Source organism: Triplophysa dalaica, chromosome 4, assembly GCF_015846415.1.
Source record: "Triplophysa dalaica isolate WHDGS20190420 chromosome 4, ASM1584641v1, whole genome shotgun sequence".
In the NCBI taxonomy this organism is placed as follows: Eukaryota; Metazoa; Chordata; class Actinopteri; order Cypriniformes; family Nemacheilidae; genus Triplophysa; species Triplophysa dalaica.
This window is the reverse complement of record NC_079545.1, coordinates 5,407,428-5,432,604: the sequence shown is the minus strand read 5'-3', so window position 1 is coordinate 5,432,604 and position 25,177 is coordinate 5,407,428. Positions and strand designations below refer to the sequence as shown.

Here is a 25,177-nt window from a genome sequence, read left to right as displayed (position 1 = left end):
ATCATTAAGTAAGCATTCGTCATGAAACGGCATTAGCTGTCCTGCTCCAATGCGTCGCTCGAAAGCTTGAGCATCAACTTTTGAACAATACTCAATATAAAGAATAAATAAGTTCCCACCCATTCTGACTCTTAATGTTCAAAAACACTTGCTAACACTTGTATTTGTTAACTATGCATTAGCTAACATGAACTAACAATACACAATACTTCTACAGCTTTTAAGAATCTTCATGTTAATTTCAGCATTTGCCAATCAATTTTTTAAGATCTTTAATGAAAAGTTGCATCTGTTAACATTGGTACAATTAACTATTATATGACTATTATGATGAATATGCTGAAATGATAAAAAGATTTTGTTCATTATTAGTTCATGTTAGCTAATCCATTTATTAACGATAACAAATACAACCTTTTTGTTAAGTGTTTTGTCATGAAAGAAACAAATATGTTTCAACAGTTATATTGCTGTCAACAAAACTTGGAAACGCAGGCATCCTAATGATGAGAAAAACATGAAATTAAGATAAAGTTTTTTCTTGATGTGTTAAAACAAATGTGTAAAAATGAGCATTAGCATATTTCATTCAAGTAGAGGCTGTGTTGACTGTATGAGTGACTGCGTCAATCTAAATCATTGTCTGGGATTCATTTTATGAATCAGTGAAAGGCGATTGTTTCTTTTGACCCAAAATTCATAAAATCGAGGCCGTCACAGTTTCATTGCTCTCACAATCCTTAGAAAATATCTTCAAAAGCACTCTCCTCTCCTGACACAAGTCTAGGAGTATTTAGATGAGGAGTTGGGGGGGATGAAAGGGCCGCTGAATAAGAGAGCCCATCTGCTGTACTGACAGACTGCAGTTCTGACCAAGCTATAAATAACACCAGACTTATGTTAGTAGTTATTTATAAAACAAGCAGCCAAACACAAGGTGACTTGGAAACTCCTGGGAAGAAGGGCCAGAGAGATGCTCGGTGGAGCTGAAATGTGTTGCATGAATAAACAGCACAGTCATCGTCACCAAGTCATAACGTAGGTACACATTTCCAGCTCCAACAACAAAAAATCTCATGCTTTTGTAAACCGAATGCCTTTGTGTGCAACCCCGTGTGTGGATATGAATTTTGATGTAGCAAACACCCACGTAGCTCAGATGTCAGCTTATTATTTGTGTTCTGTTTCTTGATTGATAGCCCACAGCTATAAAACACCTAGCTGCGAAAATTCTATGTCCAAAAGCTCAGAAGATACAAACTGTTGCTTGTATAGAAAGTGATGAGTATTAAAACCCCTTAAAGAAAGAAAAATCACAAATGGGATCTCTTTAATATATCGATAATTTCTCCTAGACATCGATGAGGTTATATGGAGAGCAAATGAAGACTTAAGCTTATTTTGTCCTGCGTCTCAGATATTTCTTCCGAGAAAAGCATTGAAAATCTCATAAATGTCTCCAAAGGAAATTCAGAAGAGATCTTAACAATGTCACAAACCTCAGATTGCCAAGTCTTCAAACGTCCACACTAATGAAGATTTCAATATCAACATTTCTTATGAAATTGATTTATTTTACCTATACAATCTAGGTTCATTTGACATCTCCACACTTTTAATGGATGTTAACAATTGTGTCATGTGTTTGTTTTTATTTCTACCAAACAATTGTATGAGAAACATCTGAGACTGAGAAGTTGATACACAACTGAGAACTCCATCAAATCTCATCAATGACATTTTCCTCTAGGTCAACATCTTGATATGTGGTGCATATTGTACATAACATACAACATTCTGAATTGTTCATTGGACTACACAGATCTATCAGAAACAACATGTTCACATTGAACTGAAAGCACTCTTGACTAAAAAGTTGTTATAAACGAATGTGTTGTGCATGAAAAATGTGTTAACAAAACCAGCTAAATAACTAAGAGACATTTTCAGGAATGTTTTCCTAAAGGCTTATTAATAGAAAATAAGAATGTAAGTTCTTATTTTAGTTCAAAGAAATAGAATAGTTCAAAGAAAGTGAAATACTCTTTGACTATATATGGCTTTACAAAACTTGCAGTCAACATTTTTGTAGACGCCAAAAATGACTAAAAGTGTTAATTGGGCTGTGAATTATACCCATGATTCCAGATCGTGATTTGCATGCGACTCAGGGTTTGTCCTTTGGCACTTTTTAGCACTCTGTACTTGAGCATGAGATTTTGGTTTGGTCCAAGTGTTACCGTGCTCTGAGCTGAAACTCTCAATTGAGAAATCGTTCTCTCTCTGTCTAGGACAACTTTCATCTTTGCAGCTTATTTTTTTGTAGAAAACTGGTTTGGGAATTTTTGAGGGTTTCCGGTCAGATCTGTGGTCACGTCGAGGTTGGACGCATGGTCTTAATTTCAGTTTATAGATAGACGGCACCCTCTCTGGCTTCTTTAAGGATCTTCTTCGCTTCAGCAAAGAACTCTTTTGCATTTTGGGATATTCAGTTGATGCTTTACCATGAGGCATTTTTCTCTCGCCATCCATTGACACCTTCACAAGTTCACCAGTGTCTTTTGAATCCATACTGGACCCCAATGAGGAGCAGGAAGCGGTCATTTCAGGTTTGGAGACCTTAAGATGAAATGAAGCAGTGTTGTCTTCCTCTACCTTTCCGTTGAGACCAGCAGGAAGAGTAGTTACCCACTTCTCTGCTGATGCCTTTTCCATTTTTCGCTGTGCACTAGAGAGTTCTGCAACGACTGCATCAAAACTAGCTCCATGATCACTGTTGGGTTTGTGAGATGTGCTTGAATGGATACGTGCTGTCTGTTCATGATTTTTGGGGGAAAGAACTTTACAGCGGTCTGAAGAGATCTCTCCAGATCTCTGAGGAGTCCCAGCAAGGTTCTCATCCGAGCTGCTGTTGGTATCCGATTCGATGCTTAACTGTTGCAGATTGGACAAGATTTCCTCCTCTAGGCTCTTGTAGAGATTGGCTTCCTGTGCAGGACTGAGCGGAGACGGAGTGTAACGATAACCCCCCTTTATTCCTCCCTCTTTGCCTCCTGTTTTGGATTTCGGAGAATCAGGGACACTTCTATAAGAATTACTTGAGATGTTAACATGAGAGGGTGACACCATGTTTGGCACTTGATGAATCTGACTCTGTACCTTGAATGATCTGTTTCTTCTTTTCTCAAATTCGGTTTTCTCATTTGCATTGATAAAACAATCTCCTGTGGATTTCTTAGTTGGTGTTCTCGGCCTTGTATATAGTCCGTCTGATATGACACCTGTTAACTCTTTTGTGGGAGAAAATTTGTGAATGAGTCCAAGACTTCTTTGGGGACCTCCGTTGTCCTCAGGCTCTTTTATGGTGATGTTTGGAGGTTTTGGAAGCCAGCTTTGTATTCCTGGGCTTACGCAATCTTTCCCGTTTGAGATTAGTTGTCTTTTATCCTGTGACTCTCGTCCTTTTACTCCAGTTGAGGAATTTTGTCTCAGTTTGGAGACAAAGTGTAATTTGGTCCAGGTTTGACCCAGGTTCTTCTCAGGGCCTTGTAGGGGTTGGCTCTGAAGTACCAGGAGAGTTTGAGGACGCTGTATCTCAGGCTGCGGTGTGGTAGGACAGTAGGAAGCCCGTGGGAGACTGGTAGAGAGTCGGGGCGTTGGAGATGACCGTGTTGCCTCTCTGCCTTTTCTACTGGAGGAATCTGTTATCCTGGTGTATTTACTGTCAGTACAAGTGTGCATATGAGACGGCGAACTTGGTCTCTCCCTTAATCTGAAAAAACACCCACACAGAGCCTTGTCAATATTTAGGTCTACTTAAATAACAGCTAATGGTATCATGCATTTATAGTCACAGATCTCAAAGTTTAAAGTAAGCATCTGTATGGCAGGTTTTAAACTCAAGTGCATGTTTTTCAGATTAGGAAGGAATACATATTTTAAATTGACACTTGATGGACAGTTTATATAAAACAAACCATTCACACGCTCACATAGAATCTACATCTGCAAAAATCTGTCAGAATTTCTGCCTGCATTGTGGCAATTCCAATCCAGAGTCAGTTAAATTTTAACAGAAACAAACCTCAGGGATGACAAAGTCACGCAACAGCAATGTGAAAGACTGAGAGACTGCATAAAGGCATGAAAGTTGTGAAGAAAATAGGCTCATTCATCATACATTCATTTAAAAACATAGGTATTGTGATGTTGTTAATGAACATGAATTTTTTTATTTGCTCTTTTTAATCTGAAAACATAACATATTTTTTGTTATATTGACAAGTTCGCATTTTTATTACATAGCTATAAATGGCCTAGTAAATTCAGAAAAAATGTTTACATTATTAAAACTTAAATTATTAAATAAAACATTATTTAATAAGTATAAGTATTTTGTAAGTATTTAATAATAAGTAGCCTATAATTTTTTTGTTATTTGTCAGCTTGATGTTTTTGATGGGACACAAGGAAAATCACCACCATTCCTCCCTTGACATGGCACTGCCAGGAACTAATTTGACAATTCGCACTTTATACCCTACGATGTAAGATAATAGATAAACAGAATTTCAAAGTCAAAATGCACTTGTAATGCTAAAATAAGAGTGATTAATAAAGGTGATTTCCTACATTCCATTGACTCTTTCACAGTATAGCAAATTAAAAGAGATTTTTTTTTTTTTTTTAACTGCAAAAATGCTATAAATGACAATATGCTCTTTTATGTGCTATATATGCTTGGACAACATGCTCAAATGTCACCTTCTCGAAAACCTTTTTGTCTTTCTAACTCTTGCACACTTTTAATCTTTAAGCCCTGTTTATGTTGGGTGTTGCTGAGCATTGTCTGGGTTTTAAAATCTCTTACAGAAGAAATATATCTGTGAAATCCCTTAGGGTTTAGGTGGATTTCTAGCAACCTGATAGAAAGCTTTTCTATTCCAGCAGGCTGATAAAAAATCTATTAGACAAGTCGGATACCAACACTGGGTATTGACCATACACCCGTCAGATATTGTTCATTTAAGATGCAAAAAAACATGTGCCGTTAAATAAACATTTTAATTCATCATTATTGTCACAACTCTCAGAGAAAAACATTGCCACACGGATAGTTTTATCTCACACTGTGTGATATTCTGCAAATGCAGGGCACTTACTTGTTAGGAGAGAGGCTGTTTCTCCGGCGGTTGGGCTGATGTTCAGGGTCGGGAGAGTAGTGTGAGCGCGGTGGTGAGGGTCCTGCTCTTTGGGTTCTGTAGGGCGATGAAGAGGACCACACAACTGGCTGAAGAGGAGACTGAGATCGGCTCAGCAGAAGAGTGGTCTGAGAACCACACTGGGCATCAGACTGGGGTGTAGTTAACCTCTCTTTAATCTCATGGACTGGAGTAGCCGGACGTTGTGTCAATTTATGGACTGACATGTTTATGCAAGGAAGAAATAAAGAGGTCTTGGTTTACCATCATCTTTTTCAAGCAAAAAGTGAATATCAGAACATATTTTATTTATTGTTTAATACAGGTTTTGAAAGACATACTATAAGGGTGAGAACTGTTTTGGGGAACTATAAAAATTATTTACATTTAACTATGTTGTTTTAACCAGAAAGAAATGACACATAATAATAAATAAATGTAAATGTTAAAAATACCAAAAATATTGTAATAATAAAAAAATTGTAAGGATAACTATATCCTGAAATTAATAATGTAACAGGTACAGTAGGTATGTAGTGTGTTTTTTTGTGCACATGTACTTACTGAAAGAACTGCAGAGACAGGGATCATGTTTGTCAAGATAGTGCTCCAGGGTGTCCCATCCTCCACCTACACGCACCATAACATGATTCCTCAAGATCTACACACACACACACACACATCTTAAATTAAGATTTAAGAGCAAAAAGCATCTGCAGTTCATTGCTGATCTGTTCATAAACCCGTTTTATTACAGAACCATATCCACAAAACAGATCGTGTTTGATAAAGCATCTGAGATAGATCAACACATTCCGAAAGACACACTGCGAAAAGTAGCATAAAAATAAGAAAAATGTGTTATATACCCGCACAAATATGAGAGTGTTGGAGTCTCCAACCCTGTATTTGCCGTCTGATACCTTCACCATGGGGAACTGGGAAGGGCAGGTGCATCGGCTTATCAGGAACTTAACCTGCGGGCACATAAACACAGAAAACTATTTGAAATGACCCAAATGTCTACAATATTACCTTTAGTATTCAGCTGTAACCTGTCACTTTAAATTCTCAGTAGGCCTAAATATTGTCAGATAAAGACCCATAAAACAAATACAGGTTCTTGTACTTGTCCTATTCTTGAACATAGGGATGATATTTAAAGGTGAGAGACTAACATTTGATCAATTTGTGATCTTTTTGTTGTTAACATTTTCTGTAAATGTTTCAAGTTTCCTTTATGCCATTTCCTTTTTAGCACAGTTATTTTACTTTGCAGTATTATTTATTATATAAAATATTATAAATAAAAATATCAGATTCTTGTAAAAATTACAAATATAGATCTAAATCATTGTGTTTAGACACAATGATTTAACATTTGAAATTAGCATAAATTATATTCAGTATAATGTAGTATAAATTAGTTACATGTAAAATAAGACATGTGCATTGTGCTTTTACGGATAGTTCAGAAAGAAAAAAGTCTGTTATCATTTATTCGCCCTGTCTTTCCCCTGAAGACTCTGAAGATATTTAAAAAATGTCTGATAGGTTTTGTGTCCATACAATGAAACTCAATGAGAGCCAATGTAATTTGTTACATTTTTCAAAATATCTTCTTTTGTGCCCTGCATAATAAAGACATTAAGGTTTTCAATGTCATAAGGGCGATTAATGAAAGAATTGTCATTTTGGGGTGAACTACCCCTTTTAATCGTAGTCTTCAACACAATAGCACGCATGCATCATCTTTGGAGGATTATTTTTGATTTGCACCATTTCGTCCAGGTTCTGGGTATTTATTAAGCTCCTCTGAGGTTTGGGCTGGATAGTCTCCTCCATCTCCTCACGAATCTCCTCCTCTATCTCCTGCTCCAGCTGAATAAGGACTGGTGAAGCCATGCCAAAACGAGAGGCCCGTCTGGCCACCTCTAGAAGACACAGCACAAAATTCTTCTCGTTCTTACGCAGGACAAGGTCATCCGTCTCAAACATCAGGACGTCTGTGGTGGGTTGTAAAATGAGAAAAAACAAGTGGATTTCGAAAAACGAAAACATAATTGCCAAAGGGTACCATCTAGTGGTGTATTGAAGAATTTCAAAAACATAATTGTCTTCGAAACATTGTTTTTGACCAGTAGTGATGATTATTTATTTGACAGGTATCAACTAGCCTATCTTACTTGACAAATACCTGGAACGCTCATCTCTTTTCGACACCAGTTGATGAAATTAGTCACATTGTCTCTTGCCATGAACGTTGTTGGATGTGCAGAGCTGACAAAAGTGACTCCAGAAGCGGGCAGCGGCATCTCCGCGGGTCCGACCGTCTTCTGAAACTCATCCGCCACCCGCGTCACGTTGTTGGCGTGCGCACAAAGCAGTGCACCCGTCTCCAGAACATCCAAAATATTATTGACGTGAATGTCGATGTTGTATAAGTCTCCCAGCCATTCTGCCAGGTCTTCTTTCATGGCATAGAGATATTTTTCGCTCGATTTAAAAGGCTTGATGCTTTGGACGGATGCATGCTCTATTCCAGACATGGTGAAATCGGTCGGATATAGTTTAAATTATCTAATGTTTTTTTTAAACACATTCTAAGAAAAGTTACTCTGCATTTTGTAACTGAAAACGAAACGTCAAACTGATTGTAAAAAACGACGAGACTGCATAGCATTGCTGTGCAGTTTTGTATCGCAACGTTTCTGTGATTTCTAATGTTGTCAGGGAGTAGCGCGCGCTGAATCGTCCTTGGATACCAGATAGTCTTTCCAAACACTCCCGTTAACCATTTATTGCCCACGTGTTATGAGTGCCCAAGTGAATTTATATTTAAATAAACTTATTTGTGAAGTACTGTCGTAATGTCGAACTAAGATGGGGGACGGGCATCGCGGGTGTGTGGAAAACTGTCACTGTCAATAAATTCGTCGGCTCAAGGAAAAGAAAATCAGGAAATCCGATTTATTTGTCTTTCCTACCGTCACCTGAATTAGCTCCAGTCTAATAAAAACGGATTAATAAAAACTTCAGTTTTGAAAAACAAGTATCATCACAGCCTGAAGAAGAAGGTCATGTTCATCTTTGATGGTCTGGACGAACGTCGCTTTAATTTGAGTTTTGAGAAAAGTGAGCTATTAACAGATTTTGATTAAAACATCAGTGGGTTGTGATAGTTAATAGAGAGAATCAGCTTCCATCTGCTCTCATCTAGATCACCTCCAGACAGGTGTTCGCGAATTTCGACTCCCCGTAAGATTTTGACTCCCCTACTTCTGATTGGTTCATTCACTTAGGAGGTTGCTTTGTGATTGGTCCATACCTTTAAAGCCCGCCCCCACGCCTACCTAACCCTCATTGGGGAGAATCTCACGGGCAGTCACCGGCAGCAGCCAATCTGAAATCTGATTTTAAAAATGTGGGGGACTAAAATGCGCCAGCAACCATTCACTTCTATTGTATCCACACCATAAAAATGCAATTGAATGGGTGCTGGTTAACAACATTCTTCAAAATATCTTATTTGTTTTGTCACAAGATGGTGTGTAAATCATGACAGAATTTTCATTTTGGGTGAACTATAACTTTAAATGTATTGTTTGTGTTTTTTGCACAAAGTCTACACAACTGTAATCTGACTGGTGAGTGCTGTGAAAGTTTGTCTTCATGTCTACAACCATCAAACTATCTGAGAGAGCTGGACCTGAATAATAATGATGTGCAGAATTTAGGTGTAAAGCTGATTTCTGATGCTCTAAAACAGTCACAGCTGTCAACTAGACACACGGAGGTCAGTCATTTCCAGAGAAAATAGTTTAAACAAGAATAAATGATAGTGCCTGTCATACAGCAGATGTTCGTTACAAACTCTGCGACAACTGAAATTTGTATTTTTAAAACAACTTTTGGATATTTTGTCTGGTTGTGCTTAGATTGTGCTTAGGTCATGGTGTCATCTGACTGGTGATTGCTGTAAAAGCTTTTCTTAATGTCTAAAATCATCAAACTCTTTGAGAGAGCTGGACCTGGGTAACAATTGATCTGCAGGATTCAGGAGTGAAGCTGATCTCTGATGCTCTCAAGATTCACATGTGTCAACTACACACAATAAGGTGTTTATCTCTATAGACGTTTCAAAGCAACAACATAATCGAAAGTTCCTGCACATGCACGCTTTTGTGGCTCAAACTTCCACTACACACCCGCAAAGAAGAAAGTCCCTAGGAATGATTTCTGAAAACAAGCAAGAGAAACAACAAGTAAATTACATTAGTTAGTATGTTAAAAGTATGTCTAGCCAGTATTATTTTGGGGTACCAGTAGAAGAACCGTTAGTTTGGTAAACTTAAATGTGACAAAGTGGCACCTGCACACACACACACACACACACACATGTTGATTTAGTGATTGTCGTGTTATAAATGTCTCTTCTTGTGTTCAGGGGCATGTTGTCTCAGACTGGATCCAAACACAACTCCTGTTGTCTGAGGAAGGTCACATTTGCTAGAGTCTCAGTCGTACCCTGATCGTCTAGACAGATTTGATGATGTTTCTCAGGTTTTTTGTAGAGATTCTGACTGGGTGCTGTAAGGAGTGGGTCACATGTTTATATATATCAGTGGTGTCATATAAAACTGCTATAAAAGTGCTGCTGAAAAACGAGCAGAACGATTGTTTGTGTAAATGACGTAATTTTTGGATTTGTGATAATGTTCGTCTTTTCAAAATGTTGGTTGATACTAAAGAAATTTACAACTGCTCCCTACCACGTGTAGATGAAGCATTTTGTTTTCTTTAATACAAACTGCTAACAATGCATTTTGATGCACTATGTAACATTACTATATTTCACGAGTTCTTTTGCCCTTTTTTTAAAATTTTTACTCTTTAACAGTTCTAAATTCACTGTTAACCCAAGCACGATGGGGATTATTTGTTTTTTTATAGCATCTGAAACAAATAAGTAGTGTTTATTGACTTATTTATATAATGTATGGTGAAGTCGGGTAACATCTGCTAAAGGCAAACTCTCTTTCAGTCATACTTTTCCATTTCTTTTCGCACCTATGTTTGAACAAAGCAACCCTTTTAACAATTTTTTATTGAAACAAATTAAATATTTTCATAGCTCTTGGATTTACAAAGAAAATGCAGCTTCCGGCCATTTATATTCATACATTTCACTGAAATTTACTTGTCAGTTTCTTTTTTGGTAATCAACTGATACTGTCCATTATGCAAAACTAACAATGTTTTTTTAATCTAAAACTAAAGACCAGCCTTATTTTTATTACCATATTCTCATTACTTGCCAACTTAAATAAATTTGTAATGTAAATCAAAGCAAAACAAATCTCTAAGTCTGTTTATTTTTCTTCTTTCCAAAGGATCCCGGCCTTTTCTTTTTGTATTGATTACCGCCATCCCTGCGACTGGTGAAGCTGGGCATTGGAGGCTCAATCTCTCCTGGCCGTCCCCCCCTGTCTGGTACATCTCCCATTAGCATCTGCAGGGCAAAAAACTTTATAATACAAAAGTTTCTCCGTTCTCCTACAGTAATTTGACTGGCCAAGTGTCATTCCCAAGGTGCTATATTTTATCTCCAATAATTGTATTTAATATAATGAGCACTGAAATTGTTTAGAATTACAATAGTAGTTAATTGCCTCATATTTTATTACTTCAATTACTACGAAGATATAGAAATTAAAGTGATAGTTCACCCAATAATAAAAATTATATCTTTCTTCCGCAGAACACAAAAAATATATTTTGAAGAATGTTGTTAACTGGCATCCATTCACTTGGATTGGTTTTGTGTCAGTTCAAAAGAAGTGAATGGCGCAGACTTTCTTTAAAATATCTTCTTTTGTCTTCAGGTTTGGGTGAACTATCCTTTAATGTGGAGAATGGTGTTATTTTTACTATTGGAAGTAAAATGTTTGTAAACCTTGTGAATGGCTGTTGAAGGTCCTGCTTTAACTGGTGAAATGCGAGACTGGTCCTCCCTGGCTGCCAACAGCGTGGCAATGGAAACAAAGGACTTAAGAGAGGGTGTGAAGAGTTGAATTGAAGAAAGAATTTCATTCCGTTCCTTAGAAAAAAGAAGGCAGAAATTCCTATACGGAAGCAAATTACAATACATGATTACAGGGTTGCTCATGAGACCACTGTAGTACCTTCCCCTTTTCTCCCCAAGCAAAGGACTGTAGTGTGACATCGAATCGCTTGATCATCATTTGGCGTCGGCACTCATAATCCTTACAGAGAGCTTTGTTAATCTCATGAAGCTGTTTCTGAGTAAAGCAATAAGATTTATGTTTAACAGAACTTTCTCACAATCAAACAGGTGGTGGTAATACACCAGAGGTATGGAACAAGTCAGATGTGGTAGAGTTTGTGATACATACCCACTGCTCAGAGTTCAAATTGGTCATTAGTAACGCCTCTTGCATTTTACCATCTGGAAAATCAGCCAGGCGTGATTCCACCTGAATAAATGATGGTTAAATTATTCCATAGACAAAAGATTATGATGTACAATAATTATTACTAATGGTTAACATTTTTAGGCTCATTACCTCTGCACAGGCATCACTTAGCTGAGAGGATTTCTTCAACCCAAGACTCTGAAAGAGTTCTGTCAGCTCTTTATTCACCTCTTTCCAATTAGTTTTATATTCTGCTTGACTTATATTTGGATGCTCATCCTCATTGTCCACTGTGAAATTTTCTTCTTTTCTTTGCTCTTTGACTTTTAACTCACACTTCTGTTCTGTTTCTTCTGGATGACTCTCTCTATGCATCAACATACGGGCTGCCAACAACTCTGACACCAAGAACTCTGTCAATTGGAAGACAAACGTGTGACCCTATCTTTGAAAATCCAATATAAACCACATACATGTGTGTGATACATATACATACAGTCATGGCCACTTCCCAGGCTTCACTCTTTATTTCAATATTAATATTGATATGTATGAATGTATGTATTTTAATATTTAATATGTATGAAAAGTGTTGTATGCAGGTTTCCTGTTGAGTATAAACACTTTAAGAACAATTTGAGTCAATTTACAGAGAAAAACTTATTGAGTCAAGGCCCAGAGGAATGACTAAAAGAGATGGTTTGTTTGGAACCCATATTCCCTGAAGTTCTGTAGTTATAAATTTTGTATACATAATATTTGCCTTTTTACCAAATAATTTAGTTCAATTCATATGTTAATTCTTGTAAAGTTTAGTTTCACCATATAATTCAATGGCGTTACCTAACCTGAGTGGGCGATTAAAGGAAAATATTGTACATATACAATATTTGACAACATGTTATATGCTCTCTCCTACTTGTAGGTAGGAGAAATACAGATATATCAAACAATCAAAATGTTTTTTTCACGATAATGTATTCATAGTCAAACCCCTACAATCGATACATTTTATAATGATGCTTTAACATATATATAGCCGTAGTCTCATCTGTCTCAATCATTTTCCAAGAATTTGCTTTCCACACTGAAAAGTCCTAAAAACGCTTCTACATCTATGTATTACTCATGAGTAAAACATGTGAACTTCAACCTGTGTCATTTCTGACAGGCGTTAGTTACTTTCTGCCTTATATCTCAGCAATGTAATGTTTTTAATGGACGGTCGATGAGGTGGTGATGAGACACAAGAATATAATCGAACGTTAAAACTACCCCAGGTGATCCATAGAAAGTTGTATTTTCAGCTCAATTTTCTTTTTACATTTTTTCTGTATTGAATATAGTGCAATACGCATAATGTAGTAATATATTGCAATATATTGTATAGTGACCCATCTATCGTGATACCCATCGTATTGCAAGGCCCTTGCCAATACACAGCCCTATACTTGCAAGTCTGTTTGGATAAAAACGCTTGCCAAATGAATAAATGTGTCTGTAATATATGACATCACTTTTCCTATTGTAAATGGACTGAGATCATTGTCTATCTCCCTACCTTACCGGTTATTCTGTACATCAGAGGTGGGCTAAGATGCTCTGATGTAAGTGCATTTTGAGGACATGACATCTCATTCAGCACCGCCCTCAACTCCCCGACCAGAACAGCTCCACCAATGCTCTGTGCTAAAACATACAAAAGTTTAAGGTCACTTGCAAATAATATGGTTAAAGCAGAAACACTGAACCAGAGAAATAAATGACTAATGCAACTCATTGAATGGCAAACGTTACTAGGCAATTAATTCCATAGATTGGTGCATACATGCATCTATCAGTGCTATGAAATAATGAGAACTGAATATAAATTACTACAAAAAACTAAATTAAATGTATTCAAGTAACGTATGAACGATACAATGTTTTCTCATTTGTGTTACCTGGCAGTGGCACATCGCGACAAGTTGCTTTGATTTCCGAGACCAACCAGGTAAGCAGTGGGCAAGGTAACTCGTCACAATTACATTTCCTCAAACATTCACTGCTCTTATACCTGTACAGTGTTAAAACAATGAAATATATAAATGTATTGTAGTATCCTGCAAGACATGTCAATATCCTTAGAATTTAAACTCTGTAAAAAAGTGTTTTATATCAGGGCAACTCACCCAAGAGCTTTAAATAAAGACACGATCCCAGCATCTCTCTCCATAGTAAATTTTACACGCGATTATCTATAAACGAACATCGGTTGTACTAACGTTACTTCAGTAACGTTACTTCCTCTTTCACTCTGTGAACGAACCTGATGGGTTACATAACAAGTCAAGCTGTGCAGATAACCGATCACAAGACGAAAGGAATCGATCAATCCATGCCCAGATCAAATTGCTTTTTAATCGGGTTCTTTTGGTCCTACATACATCAGGATCCAGTTTCAAATGGAGTTAACTATTTTGTCAACCATATAAAAATAAGTTGATTCAATTGATACGAAGTAAATCGACTGTCTTCAAAACATTCGCCTCGTTACAAATGACAAATCAGCAAAAACAAATAAAATCGACATATAACAAATATCATTGGCCCGGTGGTTTTAAGACTGACAGCAGCTTCAGCCAATAAGCAAGCGGGACCGGAAGGCGCTCACGTCGTCTCTAGGCGGAGGAAGTAGTCAGCCACGGTCAGCCTCCATCTTCGAAACCGCCGTTACGACAATTAGCTTGAGGGGGAAACTGAAAAAGGGTAAATATTTTGACTCCTGCAACCAAAAGCTATTATTTATGTTTAGCATGTGAAGTACATTCATATTGGATGTCTTTCGTTTGGGCATGTGAGTCGGGTGCATTTTGCGCGCGCAATGCTGGACTCCACAGTATGCTAGTTATCTTGGGTGCTAATTCAACCCTTTAGTTCGTATGAAACCTGTCAGTTTATTGTTTACATTCAAAAGTGTCGAGCTAGGGTGTGCATATTGCTCTATTTAATGTGCTTACGCCAAAACAATCCTAATATTTTGTGAAATAGTCATGTTTCTACAGAAAATCGACATCAGCTAGCTAGCTAGCAAATGTTAGCTAGAATGAAAAAGATCCGTTGAGCGCGTACAGCAACCAATCAATGACTCGCGCTTGTTTACATTGTTTGTTTTAAAGGAATACAGTTGGGAATCTGCTATTGGAGGTGCATGAACCATGAGCGGGCTCAATGTTAAAAAGCTCAAAGTGAATGAGCTAAAAGACGAGCTTCAGCGTCGAGGCCTTGACACTCACGGATTGAAGTCGGCTCTGGTGGACAGGTTGCAGGCAGCGCTGGAGGCCGAGGCTGCTGGTTCAACTTCGGATGCACCCGGCAAGCAGGAACAAGAGTATGAGGATGAAGGTAAAACTTTTTGACTGAATAATTTGCAGGGCTCTAGACTAACATTTCAGAGTATCAGTCCTTAAATTCGTAGCGTCGTGGGGTGAGGCAAGAAAAAAAAACATTAAAGGGATACTTCAACCAAAAATGAAAATTCTGTCATCATTTACTCACCTTCAAGTTTTCCCAAAAAATGATAAAGTATTTTTTCTGCTATTGTAGTCAATGGGGGTGGGGGGGCAAAATCTGTCTAGTTATAAGCATCCATCCAAAAATCTTTCTCTGTGTTCATCAGAACAAAGAGTTTATACAGTTTTAGATCAACTCGAAGGTGAGTAAATGAGGACAGCATTTTCATTTTGGGTTTAAAATTACATGCAAACATGTTTAATACAGTAATAAATAAATTACAAATGAATAAAAAGTGTTTATGGTACAATGATTATTGATTTAAGTGATTATACATAAACGCTTTCTATAATCTTTCATAAACGATTTCAAAACAAAGTGCATTTAAATCACATCTTTAAAAACTAAATAGTTTTTTCTACTTTTCTCTTTACAAATCATATAAGGAGAACACGATTCCTTTAATATCAGTGAGTGTTTTGGACCCGTCCTTGTGGTTTGATGAACATTATCGTGCTGCTGCCTGTTTAAGACCGAGTATACAGATCTTAAACTGACACATGCCTTTGTTTCAGTTCATGAAGTCGACAGCTTCTACAAAGATCCTTGCTAAAATAGGGAGTTTGACTTAATTCTGTGTTTATGTGTCCGTTTCAGAGTAAGATGTGAAAGAGAACTCAGTTTAGTAGTTTACGATCCGACTCTATAGGGCGTGCATGTTTAGACACGTGTTTTCTCCATTAGCTTCAAACTGCATGCAATACACGCAATACAATTCGTTATCGTTGCTGTTATGTACCTCATCATCAAAAGCATTAAATTCGCCTCTTACTGCATCTGTGCATATTACGTCTTTGGGGGGCGGTGGCACTTATAGATAGGCAAATGGCAGAAAAAGGGGACATGAAATTAAGTGACTGGATGCGGCGGTTGCGCAATATAACGTTTCTACGTATTAATTGTAGAACACGCTTAAATTATATATAGATCGATGATCAGTTTGGTAGACTTCCGGTCCGACCATTAAGAAAAACTGGTCTCACTGGCAGGAAAATAATCGCAAAATGTGACCATTTGTTGTTGATAAAACTGATATTTAAGTGGTAAAAAGCAACATGCCTGGTCGCCACAGGGGTCCCTTCCATCATGGAAAACAAGTCATAAAAATGACATACCATATAAAAAACTTTATTTTTACAGTGTAGAGTTTTGAAATTATTCTTCAAATAACTCACAACTATCGCAAGTAACTGGAAAATTCATCTGCTTGTATTATCCAATTTAATGTTTTTAGTAATAATCCAAAAAATATATGTTTTTGATTGTGATCGTTGCAGGTAGGGAGCAAGATTCTGGAGAAGAATCCAAGGCACAGTTTGACGATGGAAACAGCACAGACCTCTTCCAGGGTGACTATGATAATCAGGGAGACGAGAATAACCGAGCCAATGAAGACAGCACCGAGACCCCGGCCCCTGGTTTTGAAACAAGTGATTTTACAGCAGATGATGGTCAGGATGAGTTTCAGGAGCCTGAGGTCCAGCAGTCCGAACCGACCATGGAACAGGAGGATGAGATAAACCAAGGGTATGAAGAAACCCATTTAAAACAGGAACCACAGGAGGAGCAGAAGTTTGAGGACTCCGCTTCACACCAGATGCCAGAGGAAGACTCGAGTCAACGCAACCAGCAGGAAGAATCAGGTGAGGTCAACAGCTTAAATCAAATCTTGGGCAAATGTCCAACCAGGCATTATATTTTTTCATTGCTGTGTGCTGTATATATTCAAAAAAATATGGACAGATAGGTTGTATTCTTTTTTAATGAAAATGTGGACAGTGGCCAGCACAGTTCATTTTTTGCGTAATTTTTCTGGTGATCGTGGTAATTCATCAAGTAATGACGAATTATATCTAGACACTTCCACAACTTAGAAACTTAAAACTTGAGAAATGCGTTGACGTGTTTGTGCCACCACCGTATTCACGTCATTCAGTGAATTGGCCGGTGTAACAACACAGAATGGCTCACACAAAAAATAGCATCACAAAAGCCAAACAAGATGCTGTTACAATTTTATTAATTGCCTATGCAAAATGTGATGTTGATCTTATACACCTAACAAAATCTTTTCAGAGGGTTATGAGGTCAAGACAGAAGATGGTGTTCCCCAGCAGGATGAACAAGCCAGTGAATGGCGTGAAGGGGAAGCACAAGTCAAAACAGAAGATGACAAGTACATGTCGTACAGTCGCAAGAGGTCATATGACGACAGCAGAGGATATGGTTACTACGAGCAACGTGATGACAGGAGGTAAATTATGCCAACTCTTGATTTTTTTAAAGGGATACTTCCCCCAAAAAGGAAAATCTCTATTGGATTTCTTTGTTTTGATGTACAGAGAGAAAGATATTTGGAAGAAGGCTTATAACCAGACAGAATTTGCGCCACATTGAATTCCAAAGTAGGAAAAAAGTGATAGAAATAGCTCTGAAATAGTCAAAAGTGCCCCAAAACTGTTTGTTGTCCTACAGTCTTCAAAATGTATTTTGTGTTTAACAGAACAAACTAAAAAATCGATCAAGTAATTTTTCCTACTATAGGAACCTACTATATAGAGTCAATAGAGGGCAAAATCTGCGTGGTTATATTATTCCAAAAATCTTTCTGTGTTTATTAGAACATAGAAATTTATACATATTTGCAATAACTTGAAGGTGAGTAAGTTATGACATATATATAATTTTTGGTAAATTATCCCTTTAATTTAATTAGAAATGTTGCTCAGACTCATAGTTTTTGTTGATTTGTTATAGGGGAAGATCACCACAGCCTCCGGCTGAGGAGGAGGAAGAGGACATTGATGATAAACTTGTAGTCCTTGACACCTGTGAGTAAAATTTTGATGTTTTTAACAGAATCACCTGTAAGACTGTCAACCACAATATTCATAATCTGTTGTCTGTTTGTCATCAGATAATTGTGACCTGCACTTCAAGGTGGCTCGTGACAGGTACAGTGGCTACCCTCTGACCATTGAGGGGTTTGCCTTCCTCTGGTCAGGAGCTCGAGCCACCTATGGTGTCGCCAAAGGCCGTGTATGCTTTGAACTGAAGGTGATAAGATGCCTTAACATTAGTGTTTGATCATATTTTCATTTATTTGTCTCAGACATCACAAATGTGTCTTTCACTGTGTCATGCTTAGATAAACGAGGAAATTTCAGTAAAACACCTTCCTACCAGCGAGCCTGATCCTCATGTGGTGAGGGTTGGATGGTCCTTGGATTCATGCAGCACTCAGCTCGGTAAGTTACCATGTTTACGCTAACTGGATAACATCTGTGGCATCTGATCTGTATTCCTTTTGAAACTGCCAAAAAATATATTTTTGAGAAAAAACTGTCAGGTTGGTATTCATTGATATCCACTATCACTGCATTCTAACAGCTTCTGTTTTTTATTAAAGGCGAAGAACCGTTTTCTTTTGGTTACGGCGGAACTGGCAAGAAATCCTCCAACTGTAAATTTGAGGACTACGGGGAGAAGTTTGGTGAAAATGATGTCCTTGGTTGCTACATTGTAAATATTTTCTTTCTATCACACTGTTATATTTCAACATATCTTATGAAGGCACTAAAAGTTCTATTGACAATATCTAATTTCGTTGTTCTATTGGGATTTTTTTGTAGGACTACGAAAGCAGTGAGGAAGTGGACATTACATTCTCCAAGAATGGCAAATCGCTGGGCTCCTGTTATCGTGTCACTCAAGAAGAGCTTGCTGGTCGTCCTCTCTTCCCACATGTATTGGTGAAAAACTGTGCTGTGGAATTCAACTTTGGACAGAAGGAGCCTTTCTTCCCCCAGCCAGAAGGCTTCACGTTCCTTCAGGATGTCCCGCTGGCAGACAGAGTCAGAGGCACAGTGGGTCCTGCCACTAAAGCTGATTGCGAGGTTGGTGCTGGATTCTAATTAAAATGTTTGCAGGATTGAACAGTACTTTTTTGCAATAATGGTGTTTATAAAGCAGTAGGTCAGTGAAAAAATTAGTGAGGTTATGATGTATTTTTCTTAGATCCTGATGATGGTTGGTCTTCCTGGAAGTGGAAAAACCACCTGGGCCTCGAAACATGCAGAAGAGAACCCAGAAAAGAAGTACAACATCTTGGGCACAAATGCTATCATGGATAAGATGAAGGTATGAGTGGTTGATATGTTGTGATATGTGATTATGGCGTCAACACATATTATGGAGGGCTGGGACAATATATTGTGATTCACACTAATTATACCTGTCTAGGCTGATTCTGAAAACGCAAAGGGTTCGAACTATGGCCCTTTGATCAGTAGGAAGCACTGCTCAATCTAAAATCACAACGAGATTAAGGGTGTGAGTCAGTATAACGTGCATTTGAAAAAGCAACACTTGTCAAACATTATCATTATAACTAAACTGTATTATCACGAAAATACCTGAAAAGGTTTGAAGAACAGAGATAGAATTTACATGGTATTGGCTGTATTTGGAGTTTCTGCACGTTAGCGCCTTAAGATGTGGTGGCATTTAACCATAATTCATTCATCATTCACTTTTTTTCATATTTCAATCAGGTCATGGGACTTCGCCGCCAACGTAACTACGCCGGGCGATGGGACGTACTCATTCAACAGTCTACGCAGTGTCTCAACAGGCTAATCCAGATCGCTGCCCGGAAAAAGCGCAACTACATCCTTGACCAGGTACTGCTATACTTGCCTGCCCCTGCGCTGTCCTCACAGCTAAAACCCCCTTCCTCTTCAACCCAACCCCCCCAAATCCATTGCTGCTCACTGATGCACATGTTCATTAATGTACTTCTGCTCTTTCTATAGCCTAGCATAAAGCATTGGTCAGCCTGTTTTGCTCCTAAAGACTTGTATTTCATTGTCCTGATCATGATGCTGAAATGTTTTGTTGCTTAAACCCTACCAGAGCAAACAGGGAAAGAATGCAGTATAGTATGTTGTCGTAATGAATATTTTTGACTTTGTCATGTATGCTTTGTTGTAAAGAGATCTTTGCCACACTGTACAAGTAGTCTGTGTCATTAGTAAGATGTTGAAAAACAAGTAATCACTGCCTGGTGAGTAAGAAAACGCCTTCTGTTGCTATGGTAATTGTAAAGAAAGAGAACTTTTATTTAGATTAACTTGGAACTTACTTGAATGTTGTGTTTAAAAATGAATGGCAGGTAAGTGAAAAAAACTAACCTGCTTGAAGTTTGCAGGCGGACTGTTTCGAGTGGTTGTAAGGTAGGTAAGGTCAGAGGACATGCTAATAGTTCAATAGGAGATTGTGAGTATGCGTCGGTAGGTGCTACATGTTTGTCTGTGTCAGGCAGGCTGGTCTCTTGAACGCTGGGTAAGTGAAGGTAAGGACGGGGACCCAGGATGAGCAGGAAAGAGCTTTATGCTTGTGTTTTAGTCGTTTGCTTTTCTCAGTATTTGATTTAAATTAATTCAGTTTAAATCGCAATTTAGATCTGTGAACTAAGAAACAGCTGATGTAGAGGAAGTTACACATCACAAACAGTTTATGTTGGCGGAGCGATCAATGGTTGTTTTATGTTTCCTTGTAAACGCTTAAAATGTTAAAACCGTATAGATTGCAATATGTTAAAGGGGTCATATGACATGGCTAAAACAAAACATCATTTTTTTATGTAATGTGTATACATGATTTAAGGTTAAAAAACGCCGTATTTTCTACATACCGTGCATATTTCTATCTCTTCTTTGCCCCGCCTCTGTGAAATGTGCAGATTTTTTTGATGTACATTTAAGCTTATCACTCTGAAAAGCAAGGTGTGCCATGATTGGCCAGTTAACCAGTGCGTAGTGATTGGTCGAGTACTGCAAGCGTGTCACAGAAATGTAACACCTCTTACCATATTTGGAACATCAGGTTCTAAAGCCGTTGTACTGACAGGTACGCCCACTTTACTTGCGTATACATTTCTGTCTTAGTCAAATCATACCACGAACTGATGCAGATTTTGGGGGATGTGATTACACGAGGCGTTTCAGGCAGGTCTGGGTGAACATTCTCTTTTAGATAAATGCATCTTTTGTTTCCGACACTTCAATTTTTGCAATTTTACATGTCTAATACATGCATAGGCAACTTATAACACACCAAAGACACATAAAAACACGTATTCGCGCCATATGACCCCTTTAAAATAGGCTTTTTATAGCAGTGGCACAATTTTACCATTTCTTCTAACAAGAATCATATCATTTCAAAAAGCTTTGTAAGTTAAAACCTGGTAGCTTGAGCAAGTTGAAAGGGTCCCCTTACGTTAAGTGACAGTCATAAAATACATCTGTTTGCCTCCTGAAACCACGGTAAGTCAGTTAAAGAGTTGTTAGAGACAACCGCTAGCTATTCCAGAGCAGTTATTATAGACATGAAAAAATTCTCACTTTCATCGTTGCAGGAATCCAATTCCCCTCCTTCGGAACGCAAAGGCGTAACAAAAGCAAATAATGAACAGCTTCTACTTTTTTCTTGTCACCATTGCTAGACAAATGTATATGGATCAGCCCAGAGACGAAAAATGCGTCCTTTTGAAGGTTTTCAACGCAAGGCTATTGTAATTTGTCCCACGGATGAGGATTTAAAAGAGCGAACGTTAAAGCGAACTGATGAGGAAGGGAAGGATGTTCCCGATCATGCTGTGTTAGAAATGAAAGGTAGGAATGCCATGGATAACCAAAACTATGTACAACAACTACACACCAGATCTGCTTTTGCTGTTTTTTTTATTTATTTAAGACTTGGAAGAACCCACCCGTCCCTCCTTCCGTTAAAACTGTTTTGCCAGATAAAAGAGCCCCCCTTTTCACTTCCCTTTACCCTGTTAACCACATTTTCTTGCATTGTCTCTCATGCCATTTCCCACCACTGTCACCAGCTCAGATAATCAGGACTGAGGAAGAGATTGGCACGTACCCTCTAATTCAGGCAACCAAGCAGTTTGTATTGGGTTTACTTTTAAACGTTGAATAAATAATTGGATGTCTGTCCTCAAATGTTACGTAATTTAAAGAGACATCTTTTATCATAACACTCTTTTTCTGGCAACTGTTTTTAGTTTAGTTTTCATTCCCTGTGACTCCCCGTACATTGTCTACATATTCTGACTCTGAGACAAGTGTTCCCTTACACACCTAAGGCAATGTTTGTCCTAGAGCGTGTTAACTTAATCACCACATGCTCCAATTCTCTCTCTCTCTCTCTCTCTCTCTGTCCACTTGTTCTGTCCTTCCCCTGTTTTTCTGTCACCATTGTACGGTGCTGATAATGTTTTTTTTGCCGGCGCGGCGGTTCTGTCCCTCATTGTGTGCCCCTGCTCCTGCAGCGAACTTTGTACTGCCCGACGCCGGCGAGTTCCTGGACGATGTGAAATTCATCGAGGTGCAGCGGGAAGAAGCGGACACTATCGTCAAGCAGTACAATGAAGAAGGTCGCAAAGCAGGCCCTCCACCGGAGAAGCGCTTCGATAACCGCCAAGGTGGTTTCCGCGGACGCGGTAACTTCCAGCGCTACGACAACCGCGGCGGATCTCAGAGCGGTAGAGGTGGTTATCAGAGTCGGGGTGGCCAGGGAGGTGGAGGCTTCCGAGGAGGTGACATTTTGAATCTCCTTTCTACATAGAAACTCACAATCAATATCCTGTATTGGCTTAGCTGTTAGTTTCGAACTTGTTTATTTTAAGATTATTGATTTATAGGTAGCTGTTATCTTTTTGTTGAAAATTAGTACATTTATTCCTCAGGATATAATCGTGGAGGCTACAATCAGAATCGCTATGGAAATAACTATAGAGATGGAGGCTCAGGAGCCCGTGGAGGATACAACCGCAGCCAGCAGTCTGGAGGCAGCTACACCCACAACCGCCAGGGATCCTACAACAAGAGCGGAAGTGGAACCGGAAGCGGAAGCAATGGAGGCTACAGCCAGTCCCAGGTATGGTGACGTAAATCTCTCCTTTAGGTGTCTGCTACAGCTAAGAATTACACTTGCACTGTTGTCTTTTTTTCAGATTTGTCTAATATAATTTCCATATTGTCAATTCCATGTTTGTTCATGTCTTTGACTTTTTTTTGTAGCCTCAGACTTACAACCAAGGCTACAACCAAGGCTACAACCAGGGCAACTATAACCAAGGTTATAACTATGGAAGCTACAGTCAGTATCCAGGATACAGCCAGAGCTACAGTCAAGCCCCAGCACCCACAGGACAGACTTACAACCAGCAGCAGCAAAGCTATAATCAACAGTATCAACAGGTGAGTTTCTCGGTCCACTGGAGTCGATTTTATTGGAGATCAAAACGTAAAACGTAAAAGATTGAATGACAACAGTCTCCAGTCAATTCGATTTGAAAGCGCTTGTGTTCCACGTTGCACATGTTCAGATCGACAATTAAATACACTTACATTTATTTAAAATGCTTGGCTTAGTGTGTCGTGGAAACAGTTGGTTAGAATTGACCTTGGCTCGGGGTTCACAATATTCCAGCGTTGAAAATAATTGAAATTATAAATGTTATAATTGAATTCACATTAATGCTACATCTGGTAATGTCCTAAAATGTAGCAATTTCAGGGGCAGAATAGAATACAATGGGTCAATGTCAAGGTGTTTGCTTTCGCCATATGATGGCATATACTTACATTGCAGAGGTATTTTCTTAAGAGTAATACAAATGCCGTTATATCTGAAACATATTACTTTTCTGGTCACTTTTTACCAATGTTGATGTACATTTATGATTTTTTTTCAGTATGCTCAGCAGTGGCAGCAGTACTACCAGAACCAGAGCCAGTGGAACCAGTACTATAATCAATATGGCAACTACGGCAGTTACAACCAGCAAAATACCCAAGGCGGTCAGGGCGCCCAGGGAACGCAGTAGTAGCATCGCAGCCCTTTTGGCTCATTCCCTAAGCAGCATTCCTCACCCTGTTCTGCTTTTCATTTTTTGTGATCCCTCCCCCGGTACCTAGTCGTCCCCATTTTTGCCTGCTCTCTGTAAAAGTTTATTCTTTCCCTATTTATGCCAACCTTAAAGGTAACCACCTCTTCAGTATTCTGAGTTGTGGTGGCAGTTATCCTCTTTTTGCTTCTCTACTAAATATTTGTTTACATGCAACTTGATCTTTGACATTTTTTTCTCTGTGTACTTGTAGATGAGAAGTTTGGCATTTGAAATTAGTAATGTGTGGTCTAGTCCCCTCCAAAAAGCCCACATGCTGTGTTGTGCTCGAATAGGAGCAGGAAGAATATTTTGATCAGGCTGTGCACGATTTGATTCACATCTGATGTATAGAGACAGGGTGTTTCTGTGTTCCAGTAGTTTTACCACTGATTTTATTTTTCTATTAAGATTATAGAACCACATTTTGCAGTTGATGGTTATGGGTATTGTTCTAAGATCATACGCCTGTATTTACTCATCCATTTAAGAACACATAACGCTTTTGTCTATGTAAATCATATTGGAAATTTGAATAGCCTAAATCTTGAATAACAAATCTTGAACATCGAATAACATGTCTCAGACCTGTTGAGGTTATCGTTTTCCTTTTTTTATACCATTTTTAAAATGACTCTGATTGGTCTGATCTGTTCCTATGTTGCAAATTAGTAATGATCAAAACTAGCTCCTTGTGTGGATATGTTTTTACCTTGTGTCATGTCTGTGAAGCAATGTCTGCATATGGTTTTGTCAAATCAAAGCTCATTATTTTGTATTTGAGAATATAATCTGAAGAACAAATTCTGTGTTGTGTACTTTATTACAGGTATATATTTAAAATGTTTAAAACTTTTAGCCTATAAGAGGCTACTGGATAAAGTTATCAACAAACCATAAACAACCAGTTAATTGTAAATTTACTGTTTACGTAACCCAATGTTATTTGGTTGAAGATTAACACTGTTAAACGCAAGGGTATGCATTAGGGCTGCAACAACGAATCGATTAACATCGATTAC

The 25,177-nt window shown here is 38.3% G+C and overlaps 3 protein-coding genes across 5 annotated transcripts; 1 reads left to right on the top strand and 2 right to left on the bottom strand.

Annotated features, from left to right (window-relative positions):
- Nucleotides 1-1,559: 1,559 nt before the first annotated feature.
- LOC130419587 (GAS2-like protein 2A) lies at nt 1,560-7,953 on the bottom strand. 3 transcript variants are annotated; one of them, XM_056746429.1, is made up of 6 exons: nt 7,399-7,953; nt 6,981-7,207; nt 6,071-6,178; nt 5,766-5,862; nt 5,163-5,421; nt 1,560-3,772 (listed from the first exon to the last, which is right to left on the bottom strand). In XM_056746429.1, exons 1-6 carry the CDS (start codon nt 7,748-7,750, stop codon nt 2,131-2,133), a joined length of 2,685 nt encoding a protein of 894 aa, XP_056602407.1. In that variant the 5' UTR covers nt 7,751-7,953; the 3' UTR covers nt 1,560-2,130. The 3 variants fall into 3 exon arrangements, with proteins under 3 accessions (XP_056602407.1, XP_056602408.1, XP_056602409.1); XM_056746430.1 differs by having other exon boundaries at nt 7,388-7,523; XM_056746431.1 differs by having other exon boundaries at nt 6,981-7,135; nt 7,388-7,478.
- Nucleotides 7,954-10,290: 2,337 nt separating this feature from the next.
- Nucleotides 10,291-14,161, bottom strand: im:7138535 (uncharacterized protein LOC797998 homolog). Its single transcript, XM_056745529.1, has 8 exons — nt 13,810-14,161; nt 13,582-13,694; nt 13,205-13,327; nt 11,789-12,051; nt 11,618-11,698; nt 11,387-11,503; nt 11,158-11,301; nt 10,291-10,713 (listed from the first exon to the last, which is right to left on the bottom strand). The coding sequence occupies exons 1-8, from the start codon at nt 13,851-13,853 to the stop codon at nt 10,564-10,566; spliced, it is 1,035 nt and encodes a 344-aa protein (XP_056601507.1). The 5' UTR covers nt 13,854-14,161; the 3' UTR covers nt 10,291-10,563.
- A 115-nt stretch (nt 14,162-14,276) lies between these two features.
- On the top strand, nt 14,277-24,959 carry hnrnpul1l (heterogeneous nuclear ribonucleoprotein U-like 1 like). The gene is made up of 16 exons (XM_056745528.1): nt 14,277-14,386; nt 14,797-15,022; nt 16,468-16,833; nt 17,267-17,444; nt 17,948-18,021; nt 18,108-18,247; nt 18,339-18,438; nt 18,600-18,712; nt 18,823-19,086; nt 19,208-19,330; nt 19,744-19,872; nt 21,699-21,867; nt 22,536-22,802; nt 22,953-23,143; nt 23,287-23,466; nt 23,964-24,959. The coding sequence occupies exons 2-16, from the start codon at nt 14,836-14,838 to the stop codon at nt 24,093-24,095; spliced, it is 2,613 nt and encodes an 870-aa protein (XP_056601506.1). The 5' UTR covers nt 14,277-14,386; nt 14,797-14,835; the 3' UTR covers nt 24,096-24,959.
- Nucleotides 24,960-25,177: the final 218 nt, after the last annotated feature.